Raw genomic sequence first — 25,658 nt, 5'->3', positions numbered from 1 at the left:
GTGACATTGACGTTGCAACTGCAAATTGGCCGACATATACTCCTTACCAATTTAGGCCCCGCTCACGGGATAGCTTTGAGCACTACACAGGTTGGAACTTTGAGGTCCGATCTGTGTGGTGCTCAAAGCTGTCACGAGAAGCTTAGTTACGAGCTACTGGGCGCGTACACAGGTTGCGGATAGTTGAATGCTACATATGGAGTAACTGCAATGACAGTCGTGGACAATCAGCGGTACCAAGCGGAGAGTCTCAGTGAGAGGCCGGGCTGCACCGGCTCTTGCCAAAATACTGAGTGCCTATGATGCTCCATATGACAAGGTGAGTTATTGGCGCCTTTAAACTTCTGCGCTACCAATAACCACCGTAGCGCAGAGGTTAGCATGTCCGCCTATGACGCTGAACGCATGAGTTCGAATCCTGGCGAGAGCATCCCAAAATTTTCGGCGGTGGTTATCCCCTCCTAACTCTGGCCACATTTGTGAGGTATTATGCCATGTAAAAACTTCTCCTCACTCAAAATTCTTCTCCTTGAGCTTAAACTTGAATCGGACTGGACTCATTGATATGTGAGATGTTTACCCCTGCTCCTTAATGGAATGTTCATGGGCAAATATGCATTTTGTATATAACCAATGGCCAACTTTTTCCCGCGGCGATCGGTCCTTTGGATCGGAACGAGCTTTTTTACATACAGAAGCTTGACGAGTATCGCCGCCTTCACATGCAAATGTGGCTGCAACAACAACCAATTTAGATGAAGGGCGTATGAGGAATGGTATTGAGGTACAATCCTATTGAAATTATGGTCATTGCCGGAGAAAGACGAACGAGCGTTACGACAGAACGATCTGGGCGCTGGACGGTTGGAGACGTTAACTGAGACAATAATTCGGAAAGTTGTAAAAAGACTGCATCAGATTTTTTTAAGAAACCTTTGGGGCACTGACGAAAGATTGCCTGGTTGCTATAATAGACTAGTGGATAGGTGTGGTAAGCGACGTTTTTCTTGGTAGAAGTTGAAAGAACAAACCAACTTAGAATAAGTAGTGGACCCATGAGCTGAAAACTACCCGGAGCCAGAAATTCTTATGCGAAGGACCTTGACACACGCCGAAACGACTATTTTTCCAATCTATGAACGTCAAGCGACTGTTGATTAGGAGTAAGGAATAACAGGGATATGTATGAATCGATAAGTTAAGTGGGACGTTTTTCGGAAATTCTCTGGGAGACTGCATCAATATCGTATTTGAAAGCAGATAATCCGATCTCTGAGTAAGGTGAGTGATTGCATGCGGTGAGCTATGTGATCCTTTGTAGACCTCGAAAGATCAAACGAAGTAAGGTCAAGTGGTGAACCCTTTAGATGAAAATAACGCGGCTGAATGTATGTCGTTTATGGAAACGGTTCTAAAGATTCATTCAATAGGGAGGATGGTTGATTGGGAGTAAGGAAGAACTGGGATATGTGTGGATCAAGAAGTTAACTGTAACCTTTATGCAGAAAGTTTTATGGCGACTGCATCGGTATTGTGTTTAGAAGGCTTTAGGATACTGACGATAGATAACCATTTTTCTAAGATAGACTAAGAGTGGAAGAGTGCTGCGAATAATGTGCTTTTCGTTAGCAGCCGAAAGACCAATCCAACTTAGGTTAAGTAGTGGACCCATGAGCTGAAAACGACGTGGCGAAAGGGCAGGCGACTGTGAAAATGATGCCAAAGAGTAAGAAATTCTAATGCGAAGGTTTTTGTCTCACGCCGAAACGACTCTCTTGCCAAACTGCGAGCGTACAAGCGACTGTTGATTAGCAATAAGGAAGATCGATACGTTAAGTGACAACTTTTTCGGAAAGTTTCAGGAAGACTGTAAAAGCTTCATATTTATAAGATTTTAGGTACTGACGATAGATGATCAGGTCACTGAGTTAAGCGGGTGATTGCGTGCGGGAGGACGGTTGATTGGGAATAAGGAAGAACTGAGGTATGAGTGGCTCAAGAGGATAACTGGTAAATTTCAACACAAGTTTAAGAGCGACTGCATCGGTATTCTCTTTAGAAGGCTTTAAGATACTGACTGATTATCAGACAACTACAATAAAATAGACTAAGAGTGGAAGAGTGCTGTGAGCGATGTCCTCCTTAGCAGACGTCGAAAGTCCAAACCAATTTACGTTAAGTAGTGGATCCATAAGCTGAAAACGACGTGGCGAAAGGGCAGGAAGTGATTCCAAACAGCCAGAAATTATAATGCAAACGATTTTGTCTCACCCCACAATGAATATATTGCGCCACAGGCGGATAATCTAACCTCTACGTTACGGTGGCCTCCGACTTTGGAGCCCTGAGGATGTATGTGAGGCTTTCTCAAACAAAGCAGAAATTTCAATGCAGTGTATTTTACAATGAAACGTCTACCAGAACACAAAAGACTAATGATTAGAAGTATGGAGGATCGCTTTAGGAGATTTGTACAATACAATAGTAAAGGTCTATGGGAAAAGGTATACCACTTTTCCGGCTTGGTAGGCAACAGAGTAGTAGCCACGGCAACTTGAGTTGATTTTTGATGATGAGGATTTTCTCTGATACCGTTGAACAGATGATTGGGCCTACTCAAAGTTTGAACAAGTAAAAGCGTGCTAAGCTCGGCCGGGCGGAATCTTGGGTACCCACCACCATGGATTCTGCTATAAATTTTTACAAACCAAATTTAGTTGAAGGGCATAATTTTGAGTTGTTCAAAAAATCACCCGATTGATCGAAGAGCTTGCAAAAGTACTGGAGAAAATAATGGTACCAAGGAGGGTTGCGATGAGTATGCATGCCTGTTCTATTTCGGCTTCCGAGAGGAAAAAGTCATGCGGATGCCTGGAGCAATGTGCACGACTGTGTGAGCGAGACGTGCACGAAATATTGTATGTTCTTGGAATATATGGAAATTTTAATAAAACGTTCTTTTAAGTGTGAAATGAGTTATCGGGAGGTTTTTATCTGGTTATTTCTGCGATGGAAGAGCATGTGTGGTTCGCGGTAGCGTAACTGTTTTGAGAGTTTTTGAACGATGTCGCCAGGGGGTTCTTCTAAGATGCATGTATATGTAACCTTATGGTGGATGCATTGCTGAGCCCCTTAAAATCAGTGCGTACATAAATAACTTTCTCATCTTAGTTAAAGAAGTCTCCAGACTTGAACGAGCTTTCTATGATCTTATGGGCATATGATGACCACGAAAGAGCGCTCTTAGTGTGATTATGATTGTACTATGCTCACCCATTATGTCATTTCCGTAGGTGGAAATGTCTCCGACTAAAGGTTCCTCCAAAAGCGCCAGATCAATTGTGGAGCAATCCAAGATTTAATCGGAGAATCTACCTCCTTCTCGGTGAGAATATATCGGGAGGGCTACGAGGAGGGTACATTTTATCTCAGAGAGTTTTATTAGGTTTCTAGACTTGAGTATGATTCAGCTAGGACCATATTTGGTTATAGAGCCCACATAGGCCAATCTGCAACCCAAAAAGCTCTCATTTATTAGCGTTTACTTTACTTTAATGGGCTATTACAGAAAATTTATTTCTCTAGCCGAACATAGAATAGATTTCCAACCGCCTCGATCTTCTGTGCTTCTTTTTATACCCACCACCGAAGGATGGGGGTATATTAATTTTGTCATTCCGTTTGCAACACATCGAAATATCCATTTCCGACCCTATAATGTATATATATATTATTGATCAGCAGACAAATCGAAGACTATCAGGCCATGTCCGTCTGACTGTTGAAATCGCGCTACAGTCTTTAAATATAGAGATATTGAGCTGAAACTTTGCACAGATTCCTTTTTTTGTCTATAAGCAGGTTAAGTTGGAAGATAAGCTATACCAGACAATATCTTGATATAGCCACCATATAGACCGATCCTCCGTTTTAGGGTCTTAGGCCCAAAAAAGCCACATTTATTATCCGATTTTGCTGAAATTTGGGACAGTGAGTTGTGTTAGACCAATCGATATCCCTCTTTAATTTGGCCCAGATGGGTCCAGATTTAGATATAGCTTTCATATAGACCGATCTCTAGATTTAAGGTCTTGGGCCTATAAAAGGGCGCATTTATTGCCCGATTTTGCCAAAATTTGGGACAGTGAGTTGTATTAGGCCCCACGACATCTGTCTGCACTATGGCACAGATCGGTTCAGATTTGGATATAGCTGCCATATAGACCGATCTCTTGATTTAAGGTTTTAGACCCGTTAAAAGCACATTTATTGTCCGATTTCGTCGAAGTTTAGGACAGTGAGTTGTGTTAGGCTCTTCAACAACTTTCTGCAATTTGGTCAAGATCGGTTCAAATTTGGATATAGCTGCCACATAGACCGATCTGTCGGTTTAAGTTCTTGCGCCCGTTAAAGGCGCATTTATTGTCCGATTTCACCAAAATTTGTGATAGTGAGTTGTGTTAGGCTCCTCAACAACTTTCGGCAATTTGGTCAAGATCGGTCCAGATTTCAATATAGCTGCCATATAGACCGATCTCTCGATTTAAGGTTTTGGGCCCATAAAAGGCGCATTTTTTGTCCGATGTCGCCAAATTTGGGACAGTGAATTGTGTTAGGCCCTTTGAAATTCTTCTTCAATTTGGCTCGGATCGGTCCAGATTTGGATATAGCTGCCATATAGACCGATCTCTCGATTTAAGGTTTTGGGCCCATAAAAGGCGCATTTATTGTCCGATTTCTCCGAAATTTGCGACAGCGAGTTGTGTTAGGCTTTCGACATTCTTCTGCCCAGATCGGTGCAGATTTGGATATAGCTGCCTTATAGACCGATATCTAGATTTAAAGTCTTGGCCCCATAAAGGCGCATTTATAATATGATTTTACTGAAATTTGACACAGTGACTTATGTAAGGCTTTTCGACATCCGTATGGTTCAGATCGGTTTATTTTTAGATATAGCTACTACAATATTGGGTTGCCCAAAAAGTAATTGCGGATTTTTCATATAGTCGGCGTTGACAAATTTTTTCACAGCTTGTGACTCTGTAAATGCATTCTTTCTTTTGTCAGTTATCAGCTGTTACTTTTAGCTTGCTTTAGAAAAAAAGTGTAAAAAAAGTATATTTGATTAAAGTTCATTCTAAGTTTTATTAAAAATGCATTTACTTTCTTTTAAAAAATCCGCAATTACTTCTTGGGCAACCCTATATTTTGTTATACACAATTGAACAATGACTTGTACCTGTTGGTATTTGGTCCAAATCGGAACATATTTCGATATAGTTGCTATGGGGCATAAGGTATGCATATTTCACCGGATTTTGACGAAAGGTTGTTTATATATATACCCGAGGTGGTGGGTGTCTAAAGTTCGGCCCGGCTGAACTTAACACCTTTGTACTTGTTTCTATGTCTGATACGGAGTTTCGAGATGTCGATCTCCCCTTGTTCACTCCATCGGAGTTTTGGTCTTATCCTTTTGCGTATTCTATTATGGCCCCCTTCATAAGCTTCCTTGCTGGAGATTCTTCATCCATTCTGACAACATTATTAGCTAATCTCGCTGAAATGAAACACCGCGAGTTTGGTTAAGCTTCTCGACATCACTTCTAAGTATATCCCAGATCAGACCAAATTTGGGCAAAACTGAAATTTAGACCAATTTACCGCTTTAATTTCTTGTTTTCATAAAACGGACATTTTCTACCTGATTTTCCTGAAATTCGACGAAGTGAGTTGTGTTAAGCACCTCAATATTCATGCTGAGTGTGAGTGAGAACAGACCATATTTGGATATAGATCCCATATAGACCAATTTCCCGATCTAAGGTCCTTGTCCGAAAAAACGCACATTTATTTCACGATTTCGGTGAAAATTGGTGTAGTGAGTTAGGTGTATCGACATCCGTGTTGAGTATGATTCAGATTGGACCTTATTTTGATACAGCCCCCCATTAAGATCGATTTCGTAATTTAAGCTCATTAACCAAACTTTTAGAAGGCACAATTATTATTCGATTTGGCTGAAATTTTACTCGTCTTGTTATACCCTCCACCATAAGATGGGGGGTATACTAATTTCGTCATTCTGTTTGTAACTACTCGAAATATTCGTCTTAGACCCCATAAAGTATATATATTCTTGATCGTCGTGAAATTTTATGTCGATCTAGCCATGTCCGTCCGTCTGTCCGTCCGTCCGTCTGTCTGTCGAAAGCACGCTAACTTCCGAAGGAGTAAAGCTAGCCGCTTGCAATTTTGCACAAATACTTCTTATTAGTGTAGGTCGGTTGGTATTGTAAATGGGCCATATCGGTCCATGTTTTGATATAGCTGCCATATAAACCGATCTTGGGTCTTGATTTCTTGAGCCTCTAGAGTGCGCAATTCTTATCCGATTGGAATGAAATTTTGCACGACGTGTTTTGTTATGATATCCAACCACTGTGCCAAGTATGGTTCAAATCGGTATATAACCTGATATAGCTGCCATATAAACCGATCTTGGGTCTTGACTTCTTGAGCCTCTAGAGAGCGCAATTCTTATCCGATTGGAATGAAATTTTGCACCACGTGTTTTGTTATGATATCCAATAACTGCGCCAAGTATGGTTCAAATCGGTCTATAACCTGATATAGCTGTCATATAAACCGATCTTGGGTCTTGACTTCTTGAGCCTCTAGAGGGCGCAATTCTTATCCGATTGGAATGAAATTTTGCACGACGTGTTTTGTTATGATACCCAACAACTGTGCTACGTATGGTTCAAATCGGTCCATGTTTTGATATAGCTGCCATATAAACCGATCTTGGGTCTTGAATTCTTGAGCCTCTAGAGTGCGCAATTCTTATCCGATTGGAATGAAATTTTTCACGACGTGTTTTGTTATGATATCCAACAATTTTAGCAAGTATGGTTCATATCGGTCCATGTTTTGATATAGCTGCCATATAAACCGATCTTGGGTCTTGAATTCTTGAGCCTCTAGAGTGCGCAATTCTTATCCGATTTGAATGAATTTTGGCACGTAGTATTTTGTTATGACATCCAACAACTGTGCCAAGTATGGTTCAAATCGGTCCATAACCTGATATAGCTGTCATATGAACAGATCTGGGGATTTTACTTCTTGAGCTTCTAGAGGGCCCAATTCCTATCCGATTTGGCTGAAATTTTGCATGACGTATTTTATTCGTACTTTCAACAACTGTGTCAAATAAAGTACAAGTCGGTTCATAACCTGATATAGCTCCCATATAAACCGATCTGGGATCTTGACTTCTTGAGCCTCTAGAGGTCGCAATTATTATCCGATTAGCCTGAAATTTTGTACGACGGATTCTTTCATGACCATCAACATACGTGTTTATTTTGGTCTGAATCGGTCCATAGCCCGATACAGCTCCCATATAAATCGATCTCCATATTTTACTTTTTGAGCTCACAAAGAGCGCATTTCTTATTCTAATTGGCTGACATTTTACACAGGTCTCCAGGTCTCGCTCTAATAGCAGAGCAAATCTTTTCTTATATCCTTTTTTTTGTAAAAGAAGAGATGCCGGGAAAAGAACTCGACAAATGCGACCCATGGTGGAGGGTATAGAAGATTCGGCCCGGCCGAACTTAGCACGCTTTTACTTGTTTTATTTTGTCTTTCAACATCTATGCCAGGTATGACTCATATCGGTTCATAACTTGATATAACTTACCTATCATCAAGCTTAACCTAAAAACGGACAGCACTCATATGATATGAGAGAAGTTTGCCCATGTTCCTTTAACGGAATATTCATGGGCAAATATGAATTTGCATAAACCGATTCCGCGATTTTACTTCTTAAGCCTCTATAGGGTCCTACTATTATTCAGTTTGGCTCAAATTGTTTCGTATATGAGCTCTCAGATAATCTTGTCTCATTACTTGAAAAAGTCATTGAAAAAACCCTTGGATCGGCCGAACTTAAATCGATGTTATTTGTAGTCATGTTTAATTCCTCAAATCTCTGTAATAATATTTGTCTTAAATCCCTAAAAATTTTGTTTTTTTCTTTTGTTAGCACCGATGCCTACATCTATGCCGTGGATCACCGAACAAATGCCATAGTGGAAATGGAGCAACTTCAAGAGTAAGTTATAACCTCTGCATAGAATCGTTACAAGATCAGATTATCATTGTCCATTCCATCACAGATCTTTGTCCACCATTCAATTGGATACATTGCAGTTGCATCAACAACAACAGCTGCAACAAAATGCCCAAAACGGCTATTGGGATATAACCAAGACAATGCCTCGCATCATTGAATTGGCCGAATTGGGTCAAGTGCCACACAAATCAACGCATAGTGCCAACTTTTGGAGCAGTTTGGAAATAGTGGCCATAGTCCTAGTGGCATTTTGTGGCGTGGGATCAGTGCTGACTGCCTTGTGTTTCATGTGCATGCGACAGAAACGGTAATTGGAAGGAGAGAAAATAATTAAGAATTTTATTAGCTTATAAATAAATATTTTTTGCTTTTTTGCACACCTACCATGACCATAAGAGACTGAAAGATAACAAAATATTTTCTTGAGAAAAGAAAAAGAGATAATTTTTTTTTTATTTATATATTTTCTTTGATATACCATAACCATTAGTTAAGCTTTAGTTATTAGTTTTGCCATTGTTTTAAGCTTGAAAAAAAAAAACAGTCAATAAAAACGTTTTAAGAGCATTTTGCCAAGAGTCCATATAGCAACAAAACAAATGTGTGCCAACAACAAAACCAAGAGATTTTTCATTTTGTATCAAATCGATTTGATTGATGGTTAGCTAGCCGGCTTAGCATAGTTGTATGACGGCAATGTTGGGATCCTTTCACTTCGGCTCTACTCTCTAGGCCACTTAGTGGGTCAGACAATTGGATTCTTTGCACTACCACTTAAACTAACGGTACTCTCCCATGTCCCATGTTTATGGCCATTTGACCCATTTCTCTTTCATAATTGTGCGTTTGTGCTCCTAATCGAACAATTCATTGTTTCCCATGTTTATGGATCTCTTGTCATAGGAAAAGCTCTTAGATCATAGAAAATATTTCAATAATTCAAACAATGCCTACACATTTCGCGCGTTGTTAATTAAAACTAGAAACTTGTTCTCTAAGCTCCATCAGAATGCTCTCTTTTGCCATATAAGTATGCCATGAAACAAAATCTAGAATAAGAACTAACATGAGATTGATGTCCCCACACCCTTGTTTAGTTTCCTACTCACCTTCCATTTGCGCATGCGCGCCTTTTCTTGTTATTTATTTTTGCAGTGGTTTATGGTCTCAACAAGAATTTCCTTCATCCGAAACTGGTTTAACGTATACCATAGCACGTGCTGGCTTAGATTCATGCCGCCGCAGACGACATCAAACACAGAAGACAACAGCAGCCAAAGATCAGCATCACCATCATCATCAGCAACAGTTACAGAGGCAAAGTCAGCGTAAGTACATTAGCAAATTATCTAAAGAAAAACCTTAACATTATTAAAGAAAATTTCCTGAAAATTATTTCTTTGTGTGGGAATTTTATTTTAGTTTTTTTTGAGATTTTTTTTTTTTTTTTTGATTTGATAATGAAATTTTTTTTAATGAAAAAAGAATCCAAGAAATTTTTAATGACATTTTTTTAAGAAATAATTAAAAATGTGCTTAAGGCAAGGCTTTTCGTGAAATTTTCTCTCAAGAATAAATTAGCATGTAATTTTCGCTTAAAAAAAAACTTCCAAAAAAATTTTATTTTTACGAAATTTTTTCTGAATCTATTTCTGTGAAATTTTCTCTCAGGAAAATATGTCCATGAAATTCTCTTCAAAAACATTTCCACTAAAGAATTTTCTTAAGGAAACAAATTCTACGAAATTTTGTCCGAATTCTATAAAATTTCTATAAAATTTTCTCTAAAAAACATTTCTGTGAAATTTTGCCCAAAATCTATGAAAGTTTCTCCAAAGAAAATAATTTTTTTTCCATGAAATTTTCCCTAAAGGAAAAATTTCCATGAAATTTTCTCTAAAGGAAAAATTTCCATGAAATTTTCTCACAAAAAAAAAATTTCCATGAAATTGTTTATCAAGAAAAAATTTCCATGACATTTTTCTAAAGGAAACATTTTCATGAAATTTTCTCTAATGAAAAAGTTTCCATGAAATGTTTTTAAAGAAAAAATTTCCTCTAAAGAAAAAATTTCCATGAAGTTTTCCATGAAAAATTTCCATGAAATTTTCTCCAAAAAAAAAAATTTCCATGAAACTTTTCTCCAAAGAAAAAATTTCCATTCAATTTTCTATAAAGACAAAATTTCCATGACATTTTCTCTAATGAAAAAATTTCCATAAAATTTTCTATAAAGAATCATTTTCATTGAAATTTCTCTAAAGAAAAATAGACCAATAAAACTTTCTCTAAAGAAAAATTTTCCATAAAACTTTCTCTAAAGAAAAATTTTCCATAAAATTTTCTCTAAAGAAAATATTTGTATGAAATTTTTTTTAAGAATAATTTCCATGAAATTGTTTATCAAGAAAAAATTTCCACCAAATTTTCTCTAAAGGAAAAATTTTCATTTTTTCTAAACGAAAATTTTTCATGAAATTTTCTTTAATGACAAAAATTTTAAAAAAATTTCTCTAATGAAAAAATTTTCATAAAATTTTCTAAAGAAAAAATTTCCTCTTAAGAAAAAATTTCCATGAAGTTTTCTCCAAAGGAAAAATTTTCATGAAATTTTCTCCAAAGGAAAAATTTTCATGAAATTTTCTCCAAAGTAAAAATTTTCATGAAATTTTCTCCAAAGAAAAAAATTTCATTAAAATTTCTCTAAAGAAAACATTTCATGAAATTTTCTATAAAGACAAAATTTCCATGAAATTTTCTATAAAGAAACATTTTCCATGAAATTCCTCTAAAGAAAAATTTACCATACAATTTTCTCTAAAGAAAATATTTGTATGAAATTTTCTCTAAAGATTTCCATACAATTTTCTCTAAAAAAAATATTTGTATGAAATTGTCTCTAAAGATTTCCATACAATTTTCTCTAAAGAAAATATTTGTATGAAATTTTCTCTAAAAAATTTTAATGAAATTTTCTCTAAAAAAATTTTAATGAAATTTTCTCTAAAAAAAAATTTTAATGAAATTTTCTCTAAAGAAAAAATATTAATGAAATTTTCGGTAAAAAAATTTTGATGAAAATTTCTCGAAAAAAATTCTATGAATTTTTCTCAAAAAAAAAAAATGGATGAAATTTTTATCGGAAGAAAAATTTTCTGTGAAATTTTCCCTTAAAAAAAGATTTCTGTAAAAGTTTCTGTAAAGAAAAAAAATTTTGTAAAAGTGTCTCTTAAGGAAAAAAAAAAGTAAAAATTTCCATTAAAATTGCTCAAAACAAGTAAAAAGGCGTTAAGTTCAGCCGGGCCGAACTTTGGATACCCACCACCTCGGGTATATATGTAAACCACCTTTCTTCATAATCCGGTGAAAAATGCATAATTTATGCCCCCTTAGTAGCTTTATCGAAATATGGTCCGACTTGGACCAAATTCGACACGGATATTGAGTGGTCCAATAAGCACAAGTCACTGTTCAATTTTGTTGAACAAAATATTTGTGCTTTTGGTTGCCATATCCAAATACAGAACGATTTGAACCATATACGACACGGATGTCGAAAAGCTTAACATAAGTCACTGTGTCGAATTTCAGCGAAATAGGATTATAAATGTGCGTAGACTTTAAATGGAGAGATGGCAGCTATATTCAAATCTAGACCAATCTGGGCCAAATTGAAGAGGGCTATCGAAGGGCCTAACTCAACTCACTGTTTCAAATTTCGGCGAAATCGGACAGTAAATGCGCGTTTTATGGGCCCAACACCTTATATCGAGAGATCGGTCTATATGGCAGCTATATCCAAATCTAACCCAACACAACCCACTGTCCAAAATTTCGGCGAAATCGGACAGTAAATGCGCGTTTTATTGGCCCAAAACCTTAAATCCAGCGATGGGTCTATATGTCAGTTATACCTAAATCTGGACCGATCTAGGCCAAATTGCAGAAAGTTGTGGAAGAGCCTAACGCAGCTCACTGACCCAAATTTCGGCGAAATCGGACAATTATTGGCGTTTTATGGGTCCAAAAGCTTATATCGAGAGATCGGTCTATATGGCAGCTATATCCAATCTGGATCTGAATGGAGCTATCAGGATCTAACACAACTCACTATCCCAAATTTCGGCGAAATCGGACAATGAAATCTCCCTTTATGTGCCAAAGACCTTAAATCGAGAGATCGGTCTACATGGCAGCTATTTTAAAATCTGAACCGATCTGTGCCATATTGCAAAAATATATCGAGGGGCCTAACTTAATTCATTGTCCCGAATTTCGGCAACATCGGACTATAAATGCACCGTTTATGGGCCCAAAACCTTAAATCGAGAGATCCGTCTATATGACAGCTATATCCAAATTTGAACCGATCTGGGCCAAATTGAAGAATTAAGTCGACTGGCCTAACACAACTCACAGTCCCAAATTGCAAAATCGGATAATAAATGTCGATTTTATGGGCCTAAGACCCTAAATCGGCAGATCGGTCTATATGGGGCCTATATCAAGATGTATCCCATCTTCGAACTTAACCTGCTTATGGACAAAAAATGAATCTGTGCAAAGTTTCAGCTCAATATCTCTTCCCTTCCTTCCACGTTTTCTATCGTTGTCTCGATTATACCGCGATGGTTTGAGCAGCCCCCATACTCAATCCATTCTCCCATCGCCTTAAGTCTCATAGCCGCAGTAGCTGCCTCATACTAATCTGTATGTCTAAGGATGGAATGACTAGAATGGTCTCCATTGCCGTAGTAGGAGTGGTCCTCATCGCTACGCCCATGCCAAGACAACATGTTCTCTGAACCTGTTGCATGGCCCTTTTTCACCATAGTAGTCCACCAAACTACTGAGGTGTAAGAAGTATTGGTCTAATCACGCTTCGGTAGTGCCAGTTATCTATCCTAGGATTTTTGGCCCCATTTTGTGAAACGTGGTGCGACAAATTGGCCCACCTCCGTCTTCCTCGTCAACAGGCATATTTCTGTCTTCTCTGGGTAAACATTGAGATCCCTGAGTCTAGCCCAGTCATATGCCATATTCAACACCCTTTCGGCCATCAGCAAAGCTGGTTCGGATCTTTACCCCTCTAAGGAGTATGATAACATTGTCTGCATAGCAGTCGGATTTAAATCCCTCCTCAGTCAGCATCCGTAAAAGGTCATTTATGGTGGTCACTCATAGGAGTGGCTATAAAATTCCCCCATGCCTTGGGCCACATTCTCCCTTATATTTATGTCATGGGTCCCGCAATTTATCCATATGTTACTTAGCATATGGTTTATCTAGTCTCTTAGGACTTGATCCACCCGGTACTGGTCTAAGGATTGGATCAATGTGTCGGTCCGCTCATTATTAAATGCTCCTCGATGTCAATGCAAACCGCCAATGTGAACGTGTAGGCATCGAAGGATTCTTCTATTTTATGCACAACCTCGTGCAGGGCAGTCTCCACCGACCTTCCCTTGACAAAGGCATGCTGTTTGTATTTGAGCAGTTCGCTGGATGTCCTACTCTTTATCCAAAACGCGTTCCATGGGTTTGAGCAGAAAGGACGTACGGCTTATAGATCTGAGGCCTTTGGTGCCAGGCTTTCCTAGGCACGTTGTGAAAGTAGTGGCCAGATGAGGGGCCTGATAGTCGGTCTTCTTTTGTAGTAACGCCGGAAATATGCCATCAGTTCCGGTTGACTTAACTGTTTGAAGCTTCTCCAGGCTTTCTCCGTCTGTCCGTCTGTTGTAATCACTCTACAGTCTTAAAAAATTTAGATATTAAGCTGAATTTTGGCACAGATACGTTCTTGAACGGGCCAAATCGGACTATATTTGGATATAGCTGCTATTTAGACCGATCTGCTGATAAAGGGTCTAATGCCCATAAATGCTTTATTTTTTAACCGATTTCGCAGAAATTGGAAACAGTGAGTAGTTTTAGCTTCCCGACATCTGACCAAAATACGGTTCAGATCGGACTATATTTAGATATAGATGCCATATAGACCGATCGTCCGAATAGGGATCTGAAGCCCATAAAAGCTTTATTTATTACACGATTTCACATTTCTCTAAAAATTTCATAAAATTTTTTCTAAAAAAAAAAAAATCTTTTAAATTTTCTCTTAAAAAAATCTATTAAGTTTTCTCTAAAGAAAATAATATGTCCCTTTAATTTTCTCTAAATCTCTAAAGCAAAAAATGTCCATAAAAGAAAAATGTTTATAAAATGTTCTCTTTAGAAAAAAAAATATTTATGAAATTTTCTCTAAAGAAAAAATTCCATAGAAAATTGTCTCAGCCAGTTTCCATGAAATTTACTTTTATTAAAAAAATATTCTAAAATTTCTACAAAATTTTTTCTTAAGAAAAAATTTTCATAGAATGATCTCCAATAAATAAATTTTCATCAGATTTTGTCTAAACATAAAATATCCCTGAGATTTTCTCTTTAAAGAAAAAATTTCTACGAAACTTTCAGTTTAAAGAAAAAATTTCTGTAAAACTATCTCTAATAACACTGTTCTTTGAATACTGAAAGGAATTTGCCTTTGAATCACCCACTTTAATTTTTCTAACAACAATACCTGTTTTATGTAATTGGCAAAACAGAGATTCATTGTCATGTTCTTATCTGTGCCAATCATGAGATTTTTTCTCTTTAATCAAAACTTCTTCTTGTCTAACTTTGCCGCTGTCTCTAGAATCTTTGTGTTCCTCGAAAACTCAATCGACAGCAGTTGCCACACAAAAACTGCAACAACAGCAGCAGCAGCAACAACAACAACAACCGGAATGGCCACCGCAAAAGAGTCAAAGTCTACAGCAAAATCTTGCCCAGTTGGCAGCTAGTAACCCAAATCCACATCAACATTTTCATCATTCGCATTCACATTCTCACATCCATCAGCACCAGCATCAACATCAGCATTTGGCGACACAACAGCAACAGCAGCAGCCACATCAATTTTTACCACAAGTGCAACATCTGCATCAGCACTTAAATAATGAGTAAGTAGAATTTTATGTTGTTGATTTCAATTAATGTTTTGGGGTAAGCTAATGACGATTTTTATGATTATCAAATGTTGGATATGATTAGAACTACAGTTGTTGGAATCCAATGTGGGTAAAGGCCAGAAAACAATTATGATATTTGGGTTCCAGACCGGATCATTTCGTCATTCCGTTTCAAACCCATCGAAATATTTGTGGGAGACCCAACAAACGAACGATCAAGAATATACATGTATACGTATATTCTTGATCGTCATGAAATTCTTTGTGGGTTTAGCCATGTCCGTCCACATGTCTGTCAGTGGAAAGCACTCTAACTTTGGAAGGAGTAAAGCTAGGCACTAGAAATTTTGCACAAATGATTCCTATTAGTGTAGTTTGGTTGGGATTGTAAATGAAACAAATCGCTCTATGTTCCGATATAGATGCCATATAAACCAATCATGGATCTTGATTTCTTGAGCCGCTAGAGGGCGCAAGTCTCATCCGATTTGGCTGAAATTAAGAATGAGGTGTTTTGTTATGACTTAAATAACTCCCATTAGTATGGCGCAAATCGGTACATAAGCTGATATAACCGATTTGGGATCTTGAATTCTTGAGCCTCTAGAGGGCGCAATTCCTATCCGACCTATCAGAAATTTTGTACCAAGTCTTCTCCCATGACCTTCAATATACGTGTCCAATATGCGCTGAATCAACCTGTAGCTTGATACAGCTCCCATATAAACCGATCTTCCGATTTTGCTTCTTGAGCCTCTACAAGGTGCAATTCTTATCCTAATGGAATGAAATATTATACAATGACTTCTATAATGTTCAGAATTCAATTCATTTATGGTCCGAATCGGACTACAACTTGATATAGCTCCAAAAGCATAACAGCTCTTATTTGTTATTCTTTGTTTGCCTAAAAAGAGATACCGCTTAAAGAACTCGACAAATGCTATCCATGGTGGAGGATACATAAGATTATTCTTAACTTAGCACACTCTCATTTGTTTTAATTAAAAATGGCAAAAATTAAACAGAATGTAGAATTATTTCTGAGATTTTTCGATTTTGCAACACTGTGCGTCATTGGCATTTATTCCCATAAGTTTGTGTTCGTCCGTGGCTACTTCTGGGCAGCACGCAGCTCAAGTCCCCTAACTCTTTGGGAGACGCTTTCATCGTCGGTTGCAGAGTCATTCCCTCATGATTTAAGCCGAACTTAATATCTCCTGTTGAGGACTTCAAGAGCGACAAGGATTCTGAACCGACCCTTTTCCGTAGACCCGTGCTCATCCACTCAGGTTTGTTCTTTGCCACCATCTATTAAAGTATGGTTTCGTCTTCTAGTACTGGATTTTTAATCCACACTAGCAACGTTGTCCACCGGCGAATTTTGTCGTTCAGGAGCAACTCTATAAACATGTCAATCCAAAGAAGATAAAGGCTACGAATGCAGCGCGGAAGAATGTTTAATGGCTTCTCATTACAACATCCAATAACTAACCACTTTAAACCTTCGCAAACCGTGAAGGAGTGGTCCTCAGCTTTTCCAATGTCTCCTAATCACTCTTTAATCATCAATTTTATTTCCGTGGATAATCGGCCTTGAGGATTTCTCCAATCTAGAATGGCCAATTGTGACGTTGATGATAAACTTTTCAAGGTCTTAAACTGTTTGCCACCCAGGCGTTTGGGCTACACGAGTTTTACTACTTTGCAATAAGATCAAATCTCCGGAGCCAGGCCATAGGTTAGAAGGCATTGTACTTTCGTTTAAGTTTCGATCCGAGCAGTACAGCGTAGTCATAATTGAACCTTTTTAATACCACTAAGTGGCGAACTTTAAATCACAAAATCATCACCGCACGTTGTCAATATTTTCAACAACGCATGTTTATAGTAATCACACGATTTGAGCATGGTTTTCCAACATCGTTTTTTTATCGTAAGGCCCTAAGGCGACTTATATATCCCAAATATATTTTTTTTTCTTTTAGACAACGTTCTCCCAGAGAGTACATTGATGTTCCTTTACCGAAATCGGTAGTCAAATCAATTGCCTTAAGAAATGTTGAAGATGAAGTCACTCCACCTTCCTCATCATCACCATTCATGCTGAAATACAATGCATGTCAGCCAGTGAACAATATCAATATGTAAGTTTTAGAATTCTTAGTTAGTATTGCATGAAAGTTGTTACTACGAGCATTTGTTCTTTTGTTACAGATCTCCACATTCCTTTGAGACATCCATGTTTTCCCTACACTCGAGTGGTCAAGATTCTGGGGTGGATTTTGTTAGTAGTCGAGAGTTGTATGAAACCTCCCCGGATTCCTTTGATTCGCAGACGCGAAAGACAACACATAAATCCTTATGTCCCCGACATGCCAAAGAACATATGGACTTGAAGCATAACAAGACGGGAGTAAATGGAAATAAATTGGATACAGATTCAAGGTGAGTATCGTAGGTATGTACATTGTAGAGGAAGGCAAAGAAACTGGAATGTTTGTATATATAGAGCAACTGAATTTTAATCTAATTTCTAAAAGGAACATTAATTGATATTAAAAAACCCAAAATAATTCTTTAACGAAAAGTAACAAAGAAAATAATAACATTAATAATTATTGGATAACTAAGCTCCACTAAAAAGCGAAAAGAACATAATATGAAGAAATGAAGAAATGATATTAGCCTAATAAGCAAAAACTTAAAACATTCTTGCATTGAAAAAAGAGAAAATCTGATACAGATCAAATTTTATCTATTGGGTTGCCCAAAAAGTAATTGCGGATTTTTCATATAGTCGGCGTTGACAAATTTTTTCACAGCTTGTGACTCTGTAATTGCGTTCTTTCTTCTGTCAGTTATCAGCTGTTACTTTTAGCTTGCTTTAGAAAAAAGTGTAAAAAAAGTATATTTGATTAAAGTTCATTCTAAGTTTTATTAAAAATGCATTTACTTTCTTTTAAAAAATCCGCAATTACTTTTTGGGCAACCCAATATTTACTAGCTGAACCGGGCCCGCTCCACGTGCGGCTTCTTTTACTTTATATGGAACAAAATTATTTATATTCCACAATTAAAAAGCTTTAAGTGAAATTCCATGGTACTAAAATAGTATTTGTATGCCTTTATCTGAATCTCATATGATCTTTACTGATTTATGAACTCGCTCAAAGGGTTTAAGGTCATTTGAGCTTGGATGTTAGATGTACTCCATTCTTAAGAGGCTTTATTTGAGCCCGATATTCTCATGGGGAGTAGGAAGGCTTCCCTGGTCGCGGCTGGTGTGTGGACCCCAGAAACGTGGTGTCGAAAGTGGGTATGAGTTTCGTGATCTACTCCCAAATACCTTTCATATGAGTCCCATATTGCCTTGACCCGTAAATATGTATGTCCGATTTATGGGGGGTTTTCGGGGAGAGTTGGTCCCCAGACACTTGGCACTAAAAAAAATATCCGTATCGTGCTCTTCTCTCAAATACCATTTATTTTAACCCCATATTGCCATTGGTTCTTCCCTCTAACCAATGGCAATTTATGGGATGAGACATACCCTGGCCCCTAAATGGGTTATCATATTCGTTTTCTAGTCTCAAATACCTTTCATTTGGTCGGTAAATTTCTACTCTTGGAGAAGGGGCGGTCCACAATTGGATATCAGATTCGAATTTTACTCCCAAATTCATTTAATTGAGCCCCATATTAGGGTGGTCAATAAATAATTGCTGTTTGTGGGGTGTTTTTGGGAAGGGTTAGACCCCCAGAAAATTGGTATCGAAAATGGGTATCAATTTCGTGCTCTATTCCCTAATACTTTTCATTTGAGCCCCACATTGACCTTTACTTTAATTGGCTATGACAGAATATTTGTTCCACTAGCCGAACGTACAATGGCGTTCCTAGCGCCTCGCCAAGTTTCGAGGTATCTCCCACCACTCGATCTTTCCATTCCGATCTTGATCGTTTTTAATATTCCTTTGTTTCTCATAGTAGTTCTCATAGTTTTCCGGGGGCGGGTTAATGGCCCAGCGCCCCAACCGCATGGGTTTTGTGGGATTGCACATGTATCCCTCGTTGTGGCGAGCCGCTTGCTACAAGATCCGATGCTCGCCTCCAGCCGCCTCTAACCTGGGAACAGACGCTAATGTTTGCCGTTGGTTATTTGAAGGCGCCAGTATTTTATTAAGAGTCAGTGCCACCTGACTCCTCACTGAGACTCTCCTCTCTCTCGAAAATTGACCTGGTTGGTAAATATTTCCGATTTATATGAGTTTTGGGGAGTAGGGGACACCCAAACATTTAGCCCTGAAAATAAATCAGCATCGTGCTCTACTCCCAAATATCATTTATTTGAACCCCATATTGTCATTGGACTCAAAGTTGGATATCAAATTCGTTTTCTAATCTCAAATAACTTTCCTTTGCAAAATTCAGCATAGAGGTCCGCTTTGTTGAGAGCTTCACTCCCTTTAAGACCCAAATTGCCATAGTGAGCAAATACCTCCTATTTGAGGGTTGTTATGGGTGTGGGACGTTCCCTAGACAGTTGGTCCCGAATGTTGATGTCAGATTCGTGGTCTACTCCAAAATACCTTTCATTTGCGGCCCATATTTGCAAAGTCGGCAAACAGGTTCGGTTTGGGGGGGTCTTTTCGGGGATGGGGCGGCCATTCAGTGACTTTTTCTACTCTAAAGTACCTCTCATTAGAGCCCAATATTGCAATGGTCAGCAAATACTTGGTATTTGGATAGTGTTATGGGGTGGGTTGGCCCGATAAAAACTTTTTCCCGAATATTGATATCAGATTCGTTGAGTACTTCTAAAGGCCTTTCATTTGAACCCCATATTGCTATGCTCGTAAATTTGTGTCCTTTGGGGGTGTTTTTGGGGTGGAGCGGCTCCAAAAACACTTTTTTTCGCGTAACCAATACGCAGGGGGTTGGAGGGGGAAAGAGGGAGTAGTGTTTATTGATATTAGTCTTAAATTTCTGAACGTCAATGTCGGTGGGAAAGACATTACCCAGAAGTCGATTCCACATACGAATGGTTCGGTCGAAAAATGAATTTTCTCAGTAATGCATGATTCGGTCGACTGGCCACAAACGGGTGTGAGTTCCTGGCAAGTACATCCTGGTGAACATCCTAACGTCAGGGATAAGGAGACGAATAGCTCTAGAACACACGCCATGAAAATAACGATAGAGCTATACAACGATACCCACATACCGACGATGTTCAAGAGAAGCAATAGAATTGGATACCCTAATGTCCCCAATCAACACCATCGCTCTCCGTTGAACCCAGTCAAGTAGCTCTAAGGATGATTTTGGAGCTCCTGCCCATATATGAGAGTTATACTCCATCCTCGGCCTAATGTAGGTAGTATAGATATTAAGAAGATCAGAAGAGGTAAAATATTTCTTGCACCGTTTAAGAAAGCCCAAACACTTGAGTGCTTCTTTCGACAGTTCGAATACTTGTTTTGACTAACGGACATTAGATTGTATCTTCATGCCCAGAACATCAAGACCATCTGACTGGTCAATATCTATACCGTCGATAGATATCGACGATTGAAGTGGGTCAGTGAATCGCTTGTGAGACAAAAAACAGCACTGCGTCTTCTGTGGGTTAAAGTCTACTCTGTTCATTCTACCCCACTCGGAAATGGCCAACAGATCCTGGGAGAGCGTCTCATCCATAATGCGCCTCCTGTCCACAATTTCTTGAGGACCGGGCCTATGGTCGAATGAATATGAATGACACAGACTACTGTCATCAGCAAATGAGTAGACTGGATTCGAAGTCTGATCCAATAGATCGTCAATGAAAATAAGAAAAAGTGAAGGGGAAAGGACAGAGCCTGTGGCACACCTGAGGTCAATGTATACTCATCTGATGGGAACCCATCTACAACAACTCGTATAGGGCGATCTCTGAGAAAGCTCGATATAAATCGAACGAAGTTATTGCCGGCACCAAAAGCGACAAGCTTTGATAAAAGTGCACCGTGCCAGACCCTATCAAATGCCTTGGAGATATCCACAGCCACGACCTTACTCTCACCAAACTGGAGGATAGAGCGACTCCATTGTTCCGACAAAAATGCCATTAGGTCTCCTGTAGAGCGATTTCTGCGAAACCCATACTGTCTATCGCTAAGAAGGCCATTGGACTCTAAGTATCTGACAAGATGATGGTTAACCATACTCCCAATAACCTTGGAGAGCGCGGAGCATATCCCAATCGGGCAGTAATTCGCAGAGTTGTGCGCCCCACCCTTCTTGGAGATGGGCCAGCAAGGTTGAAAAGGTTGCGTAGTGGACGAGCAAGCGTCGAAGAACACGTACAGAGAACAAGTGTCCCGGACCCGGAGATTTATTAACGTCGAGATCCGCAAGTCTTGTTTGGGGGTGTTTTTAGGGAGGGGCGGCCCTCCAACTCTTGGTCTCACATTTTGATATCAGATTCGTATTCTACTTGTATACACATTTCAGTTGAGTCCCATAATGCCGTGGTCGGTAAATATGTCAGATTTAGGGGTGTTTCGGGGGTTGGGGTGGTCCCTCAAACACTTGGTCCCATATTTGAGTATCAGATTCGTATTTTACTCTTAAATACGTTTCATTTGAGTTCCATATTATCGTGATTGGTCTTTATATATATTTGGTAGGTTTTTGGGGCGGCCCCTCTAGGTACCCGATCTGAAATTTAGATACCAATTTTTTTGTTTTTAGGTTGCAATAAAAGGCACACAAAATTTCGCTTAAATCGCATCACCCATCTCCGAGATCTGGCGTTTCGGAAGATTATGGTAAGGGGGAGGGTCCGCTCCCCCTTCAGATATCAAAAATTTTGAGTACCCTATTTTCACCACGGGATCATTGTGCACCATCTTTGAAAATTTAAAGAAAATCGATTCCGCCGTATTTGAATCTATACGGAACAAACAAACAAACAAACACAAATTCATTTTTATACCCTCCACCATTGGATGGGGGTATACTAATTTCGTCATTCTGAAAGCACGCTAACTTTCGAAGAAGTTAAGCTAGCCGCTTGAAATTTTGAAATTTTGGTCTTGACTTCTTGAGCCATTAGAGGACGCAATTCCTATCCGATTTGGATGAAATATTGCATGACGTGTTTTGTTTTGACTTCCAACAACTGCATTTAGAATGGTTTAAATCGGTCCATAACCTGATATAGCTGCCTTATAAATCGATCTGGGGTGTTGACTTCTTGAGCCACTAGAGGGCGCAGTTTTTATCCAATTTAGCTGAAATTTTGCATGAAGTGTTTTGTTACAATTTTCAACGACTGTGCTAAGAATAGTTCAAATCGGTCCATACAACTTAAAAAGTTATAATTTACAGAACCTGCCGCAATTAAGTATTAGTTTCAATACCACAAATCATTCATTTTCAATAAATTGAACTTAATCAATAACTTATTAACCATAACACATTCATCATCATCCATTCTTCCATTTTTTTCTCTTTTTTTCTGCGTTCATTTTCTTTTTCCAGTGATAATTATGAAGATTCTTTACAGAATGATGATGCTTTAGTGGTAACCAATTGTCGCTCCCTATGCGATCATCACCTACAACAGCAGCAGCAACAGCAACAACAACAACTTCATCTGGAGCTTTATCAAAATGCGAACTTTGAAAAACGCTCCTGTGTACGCCATTCTTTTTCGGGTGTCAAAGATGATCTGATGCAAAACTCGCCGGGTATATCATTGAGAGCTCGTGGCCATATTTTACGCAATTCCATGAACGATTTGGAACAACGTTTACACAAATTGGAGCAGTCATTTAAGAGGCCGCCCCTGGACTATAAGACGAAAGATAATTCGTTGCAATTTTAAATGGAAAAATCTGAGATTTTTTTTAAAAAAAAAAATTAATAAATAAAGGTAAATAATTTAAATTTAAATTAATTTTAATTTTATTTTTTTAAATGTTGTAATAAAATAATTTGAAAGTTTAGAAATGTTAACTAGTAAATAAAAATTTAATCTAAAGGCACATAAAAATAATTCTAATTTTTAAATTTAAAAATTTGTAAATATATTTTAATTATATATAATATATAAAAACGTGAATTTAGAATTTTATACATTTTTGTTAAATACATAAATTTTTTATAATGGCTTCAAAATTCAATATTTAAAATGTACAAAAAAAAAAAATATAAAAGTAAAATAAATTTTAAACCTTAGAAAAATTCTTAGAATACAGGAATATTAAAATTTTAAAAATCATTTTTTTTAAATTGTTATTTTTGATTATTTTTCATTATTATTTTTTTTAACTTAAAACTTTTAAATTAAAACAAGTAACAAGTAAGTGAATACCAACCACCCCAGGTGTATATATAAACCACCTTTCGTCATAATCCGGCAAAAAATTATAACTTATGGCCCCATATTGGTCTTTTTGGTAGCAACATCCAATAAAAGACCGATCACAGCCATATACAACACGGATGTCTAAAAGACTAACACAACTAACTTTCCCAAATTTCGGCGAAATCACACAATGAATACGCCTTTTATGGGCCCAGGGCCTTAAATCGAGAGATCGGTCTATATAGCAGCTTTATTTAAATCTGGACCGATGTGGGCCAAATTGAAGAAGGATGTTGATGGCCTTAAGGCAACTCACTGTTCCAAATTTTGACGACATTGTACAATAATGGTGCCTTTTATGGGTTCAAAACCTTAAATCCAGAGATCGGTCTTTATGACAGCTATATACAAATCTAGACCGATCTGTGTCACATTGCAGAGAGAAGTCATGGGGCCTATCGCAACTCACTGTCTCAAATTTCCGCGAAATCAGATGATAAATGCGATTTTTATGGGCCCAAGATCTTAAATGTAAGATCGGTTTATATGGCAGCTATATCCAAATCTGAACCGATCTGAGCCAAATTGCAGAAAGATGTCATTGAAAGATGTCCCAAATTTCAGCAAAATCGGATAATAAATGTGGCTTTTATGGTCCCAAAACCTTCAATCGAGAGATCGGTCTATATGACAGCTATATTCAATTCTGAACCGTTCTGGGCCAAATTGCAGAGAGATGTCAAAAAGCCTTACACACCTCACTGTCCCAAATTTCAGCAAAATCGGATAATAAATGTGGTTTTTAGGGGCCAATACCTTAAATAGAGAGATCGGTCTATATGGCAGCTATATCCAAATCTGGACCGATCTGAGCCAAATTGAAGGAGGATGACGAACAGCCCAACACAACTCACTGTCCTAAATCTCGGCGAAATCGGACTATAAATGCGCCTTTTATGGGCCCAAAACCTAAAATCGAGAGATCGGTCTATATGACAGCTATATCCAAATCTGGTCCGATCTGAGCCAAATTGCACAAAAATTTCAAGGGGCCTATCACAACTCACTTTCCCAAATTTTGGCGAAATCGGATAATAAATGCGCCTTTTATGGGCCAAGACCTTAAATCGAGAGATCGGTTTATATAGCAGCTATATCCAAATCTGGACCGATCTAGGCCAAATGGAAGAAGGACGACGAATGGCCTAACACAACTCACTGTCCCAAATTTCAGCAAAATCCGATAATAAATGTTGCTTTTATGGGCCTAAGATCTTACATTGGCGGATCAGCCTATATGGGGGCTATATCAAGATATAGTCCGATATAGCGCATTTTCGAACTAAACCTGCAGATTTAGATATAGCTATAGACCGATCTCTCGATTAAAGGTTTTGGGCCCTTAAAAGGCGCATTTATTGTCCGATATCGTCGAAATTTGGGACAGTGAGTTAAGTTAGGCACCTCGACATTTTTCTGCAATATGGCGCACATCGGTCCAGATTTGGATATAGCTGCCATATAGACCGATCTCTCGAATTAAGTTCTTGGGCCATAAAAGTCGCATTTATTATTCGATTTGGTCAAAATTTGGGACAGTGAGTTGTGATAGGCCCTTCAACATTATGCTTCAATTTGGCTCAGATCTGCCCAGATTTGGATATAGCTGCCATATAGACCAATCTCCCGATTTAAGGTTTTGGGCCCATAAAAGGCACATTTATTGTCCGATTTCGCCGAAATTTGGGACAGTGAATAAAGTTAAGCCTTTCAGCATACTTCTGCAATATGGTACAGATTGGTCCATATTTGGATATAGCTGCCATATAGACCGATCTCTCGATTTAAGGCTTTGGACCCATAAAAGGCACATTTATTGTCCGATTTTGCCAAAATTTGAGGTAGTGAGTTAAGTAAAGCCCCTCGACATACTTCTGCAATATGGGACATATCAATTCAGATTTGGATATAGCTGCCATATAGTACGATCTCTAGATTTAATGTTTTGAGTCCGTAAAAGGCTCATTTATTGTCCGATGTCGCCAAAATTTGAGACAGTGAGTTGTTCTGGGCCCTTCGGCATTCTTCATCAATTTGGCTCAGATCGGTCCAGATTTGGATGTAGCTGCCATATAGA

At 38.2% G+C, this 25,658-nt stretch overlaps 1 protein-coding gene across 1 annotated transcript in view; it reads left to right on the top strand.

Annotated features, from left to right (window-relative positions):
• Nucleotides 1-23,056, top strand: part of LOC106086404 (cadherin-89D) — a 75,111-nt gene extending 52,055 nt beyond the window's left edge. The window contains exons 12-18 of the mRNA XM_059361442.1: nucleotides 8,060-8,128; nucleotides 8,193-8,456; nucleotides 9,305-9,477; nucleotides 14,847-15,153; nucleotides 17,151-17,305; nucleotides 17,388-17,610; nucleotides 22,693-23,056. Coding sequence (XP_059217425.1) covers nucleotides 8,060-8,128; nucleotides 8,193-8,456; nucleotides 9,305-9,477; nucleotides 14,847-15,153; nucleotides 17,151-17,305; nucleotides 17,388-17,610; nucleotides 22,693-23,038 — 1,537 coding nt within the window. The 3' untranslated portion in view covers nucleotides 23,039-23,056. The remainder of the gene's footprint in view (nucleotides 1-8,059; nucleotides 8,129-8,192; nucleotides 8,457-9,304; nucleotides 9,478-14,846; nucleotides 15,154-17,150; nucleotides 17,306-17,387; nucleotides 17,611-22,692) is intronic.
• The last annotated feature ends 2,602 nt before the right edge of the window (nucleotides 23,057-25,658 follow it).

The sequence above is a fragment of the Stomoxys calcitrans genome, chromosome 2 (genome assembly GCF_963082655.1).
Source record: "Stomoxys calcitrans chromosome 2, idStoCalc2.1, whole genome shotgun sequence".
NCBI classification, from domain to species: domain Eukaryota; kingdom Metazoa; phylum Arthropoda; class Insecta; order Diptera; family Muscidae; genus Stomoxys; species Stomoxys calcitrans.
This window is presented reverse-complemented; position numbering and strand designations above follow the sequence as displayed.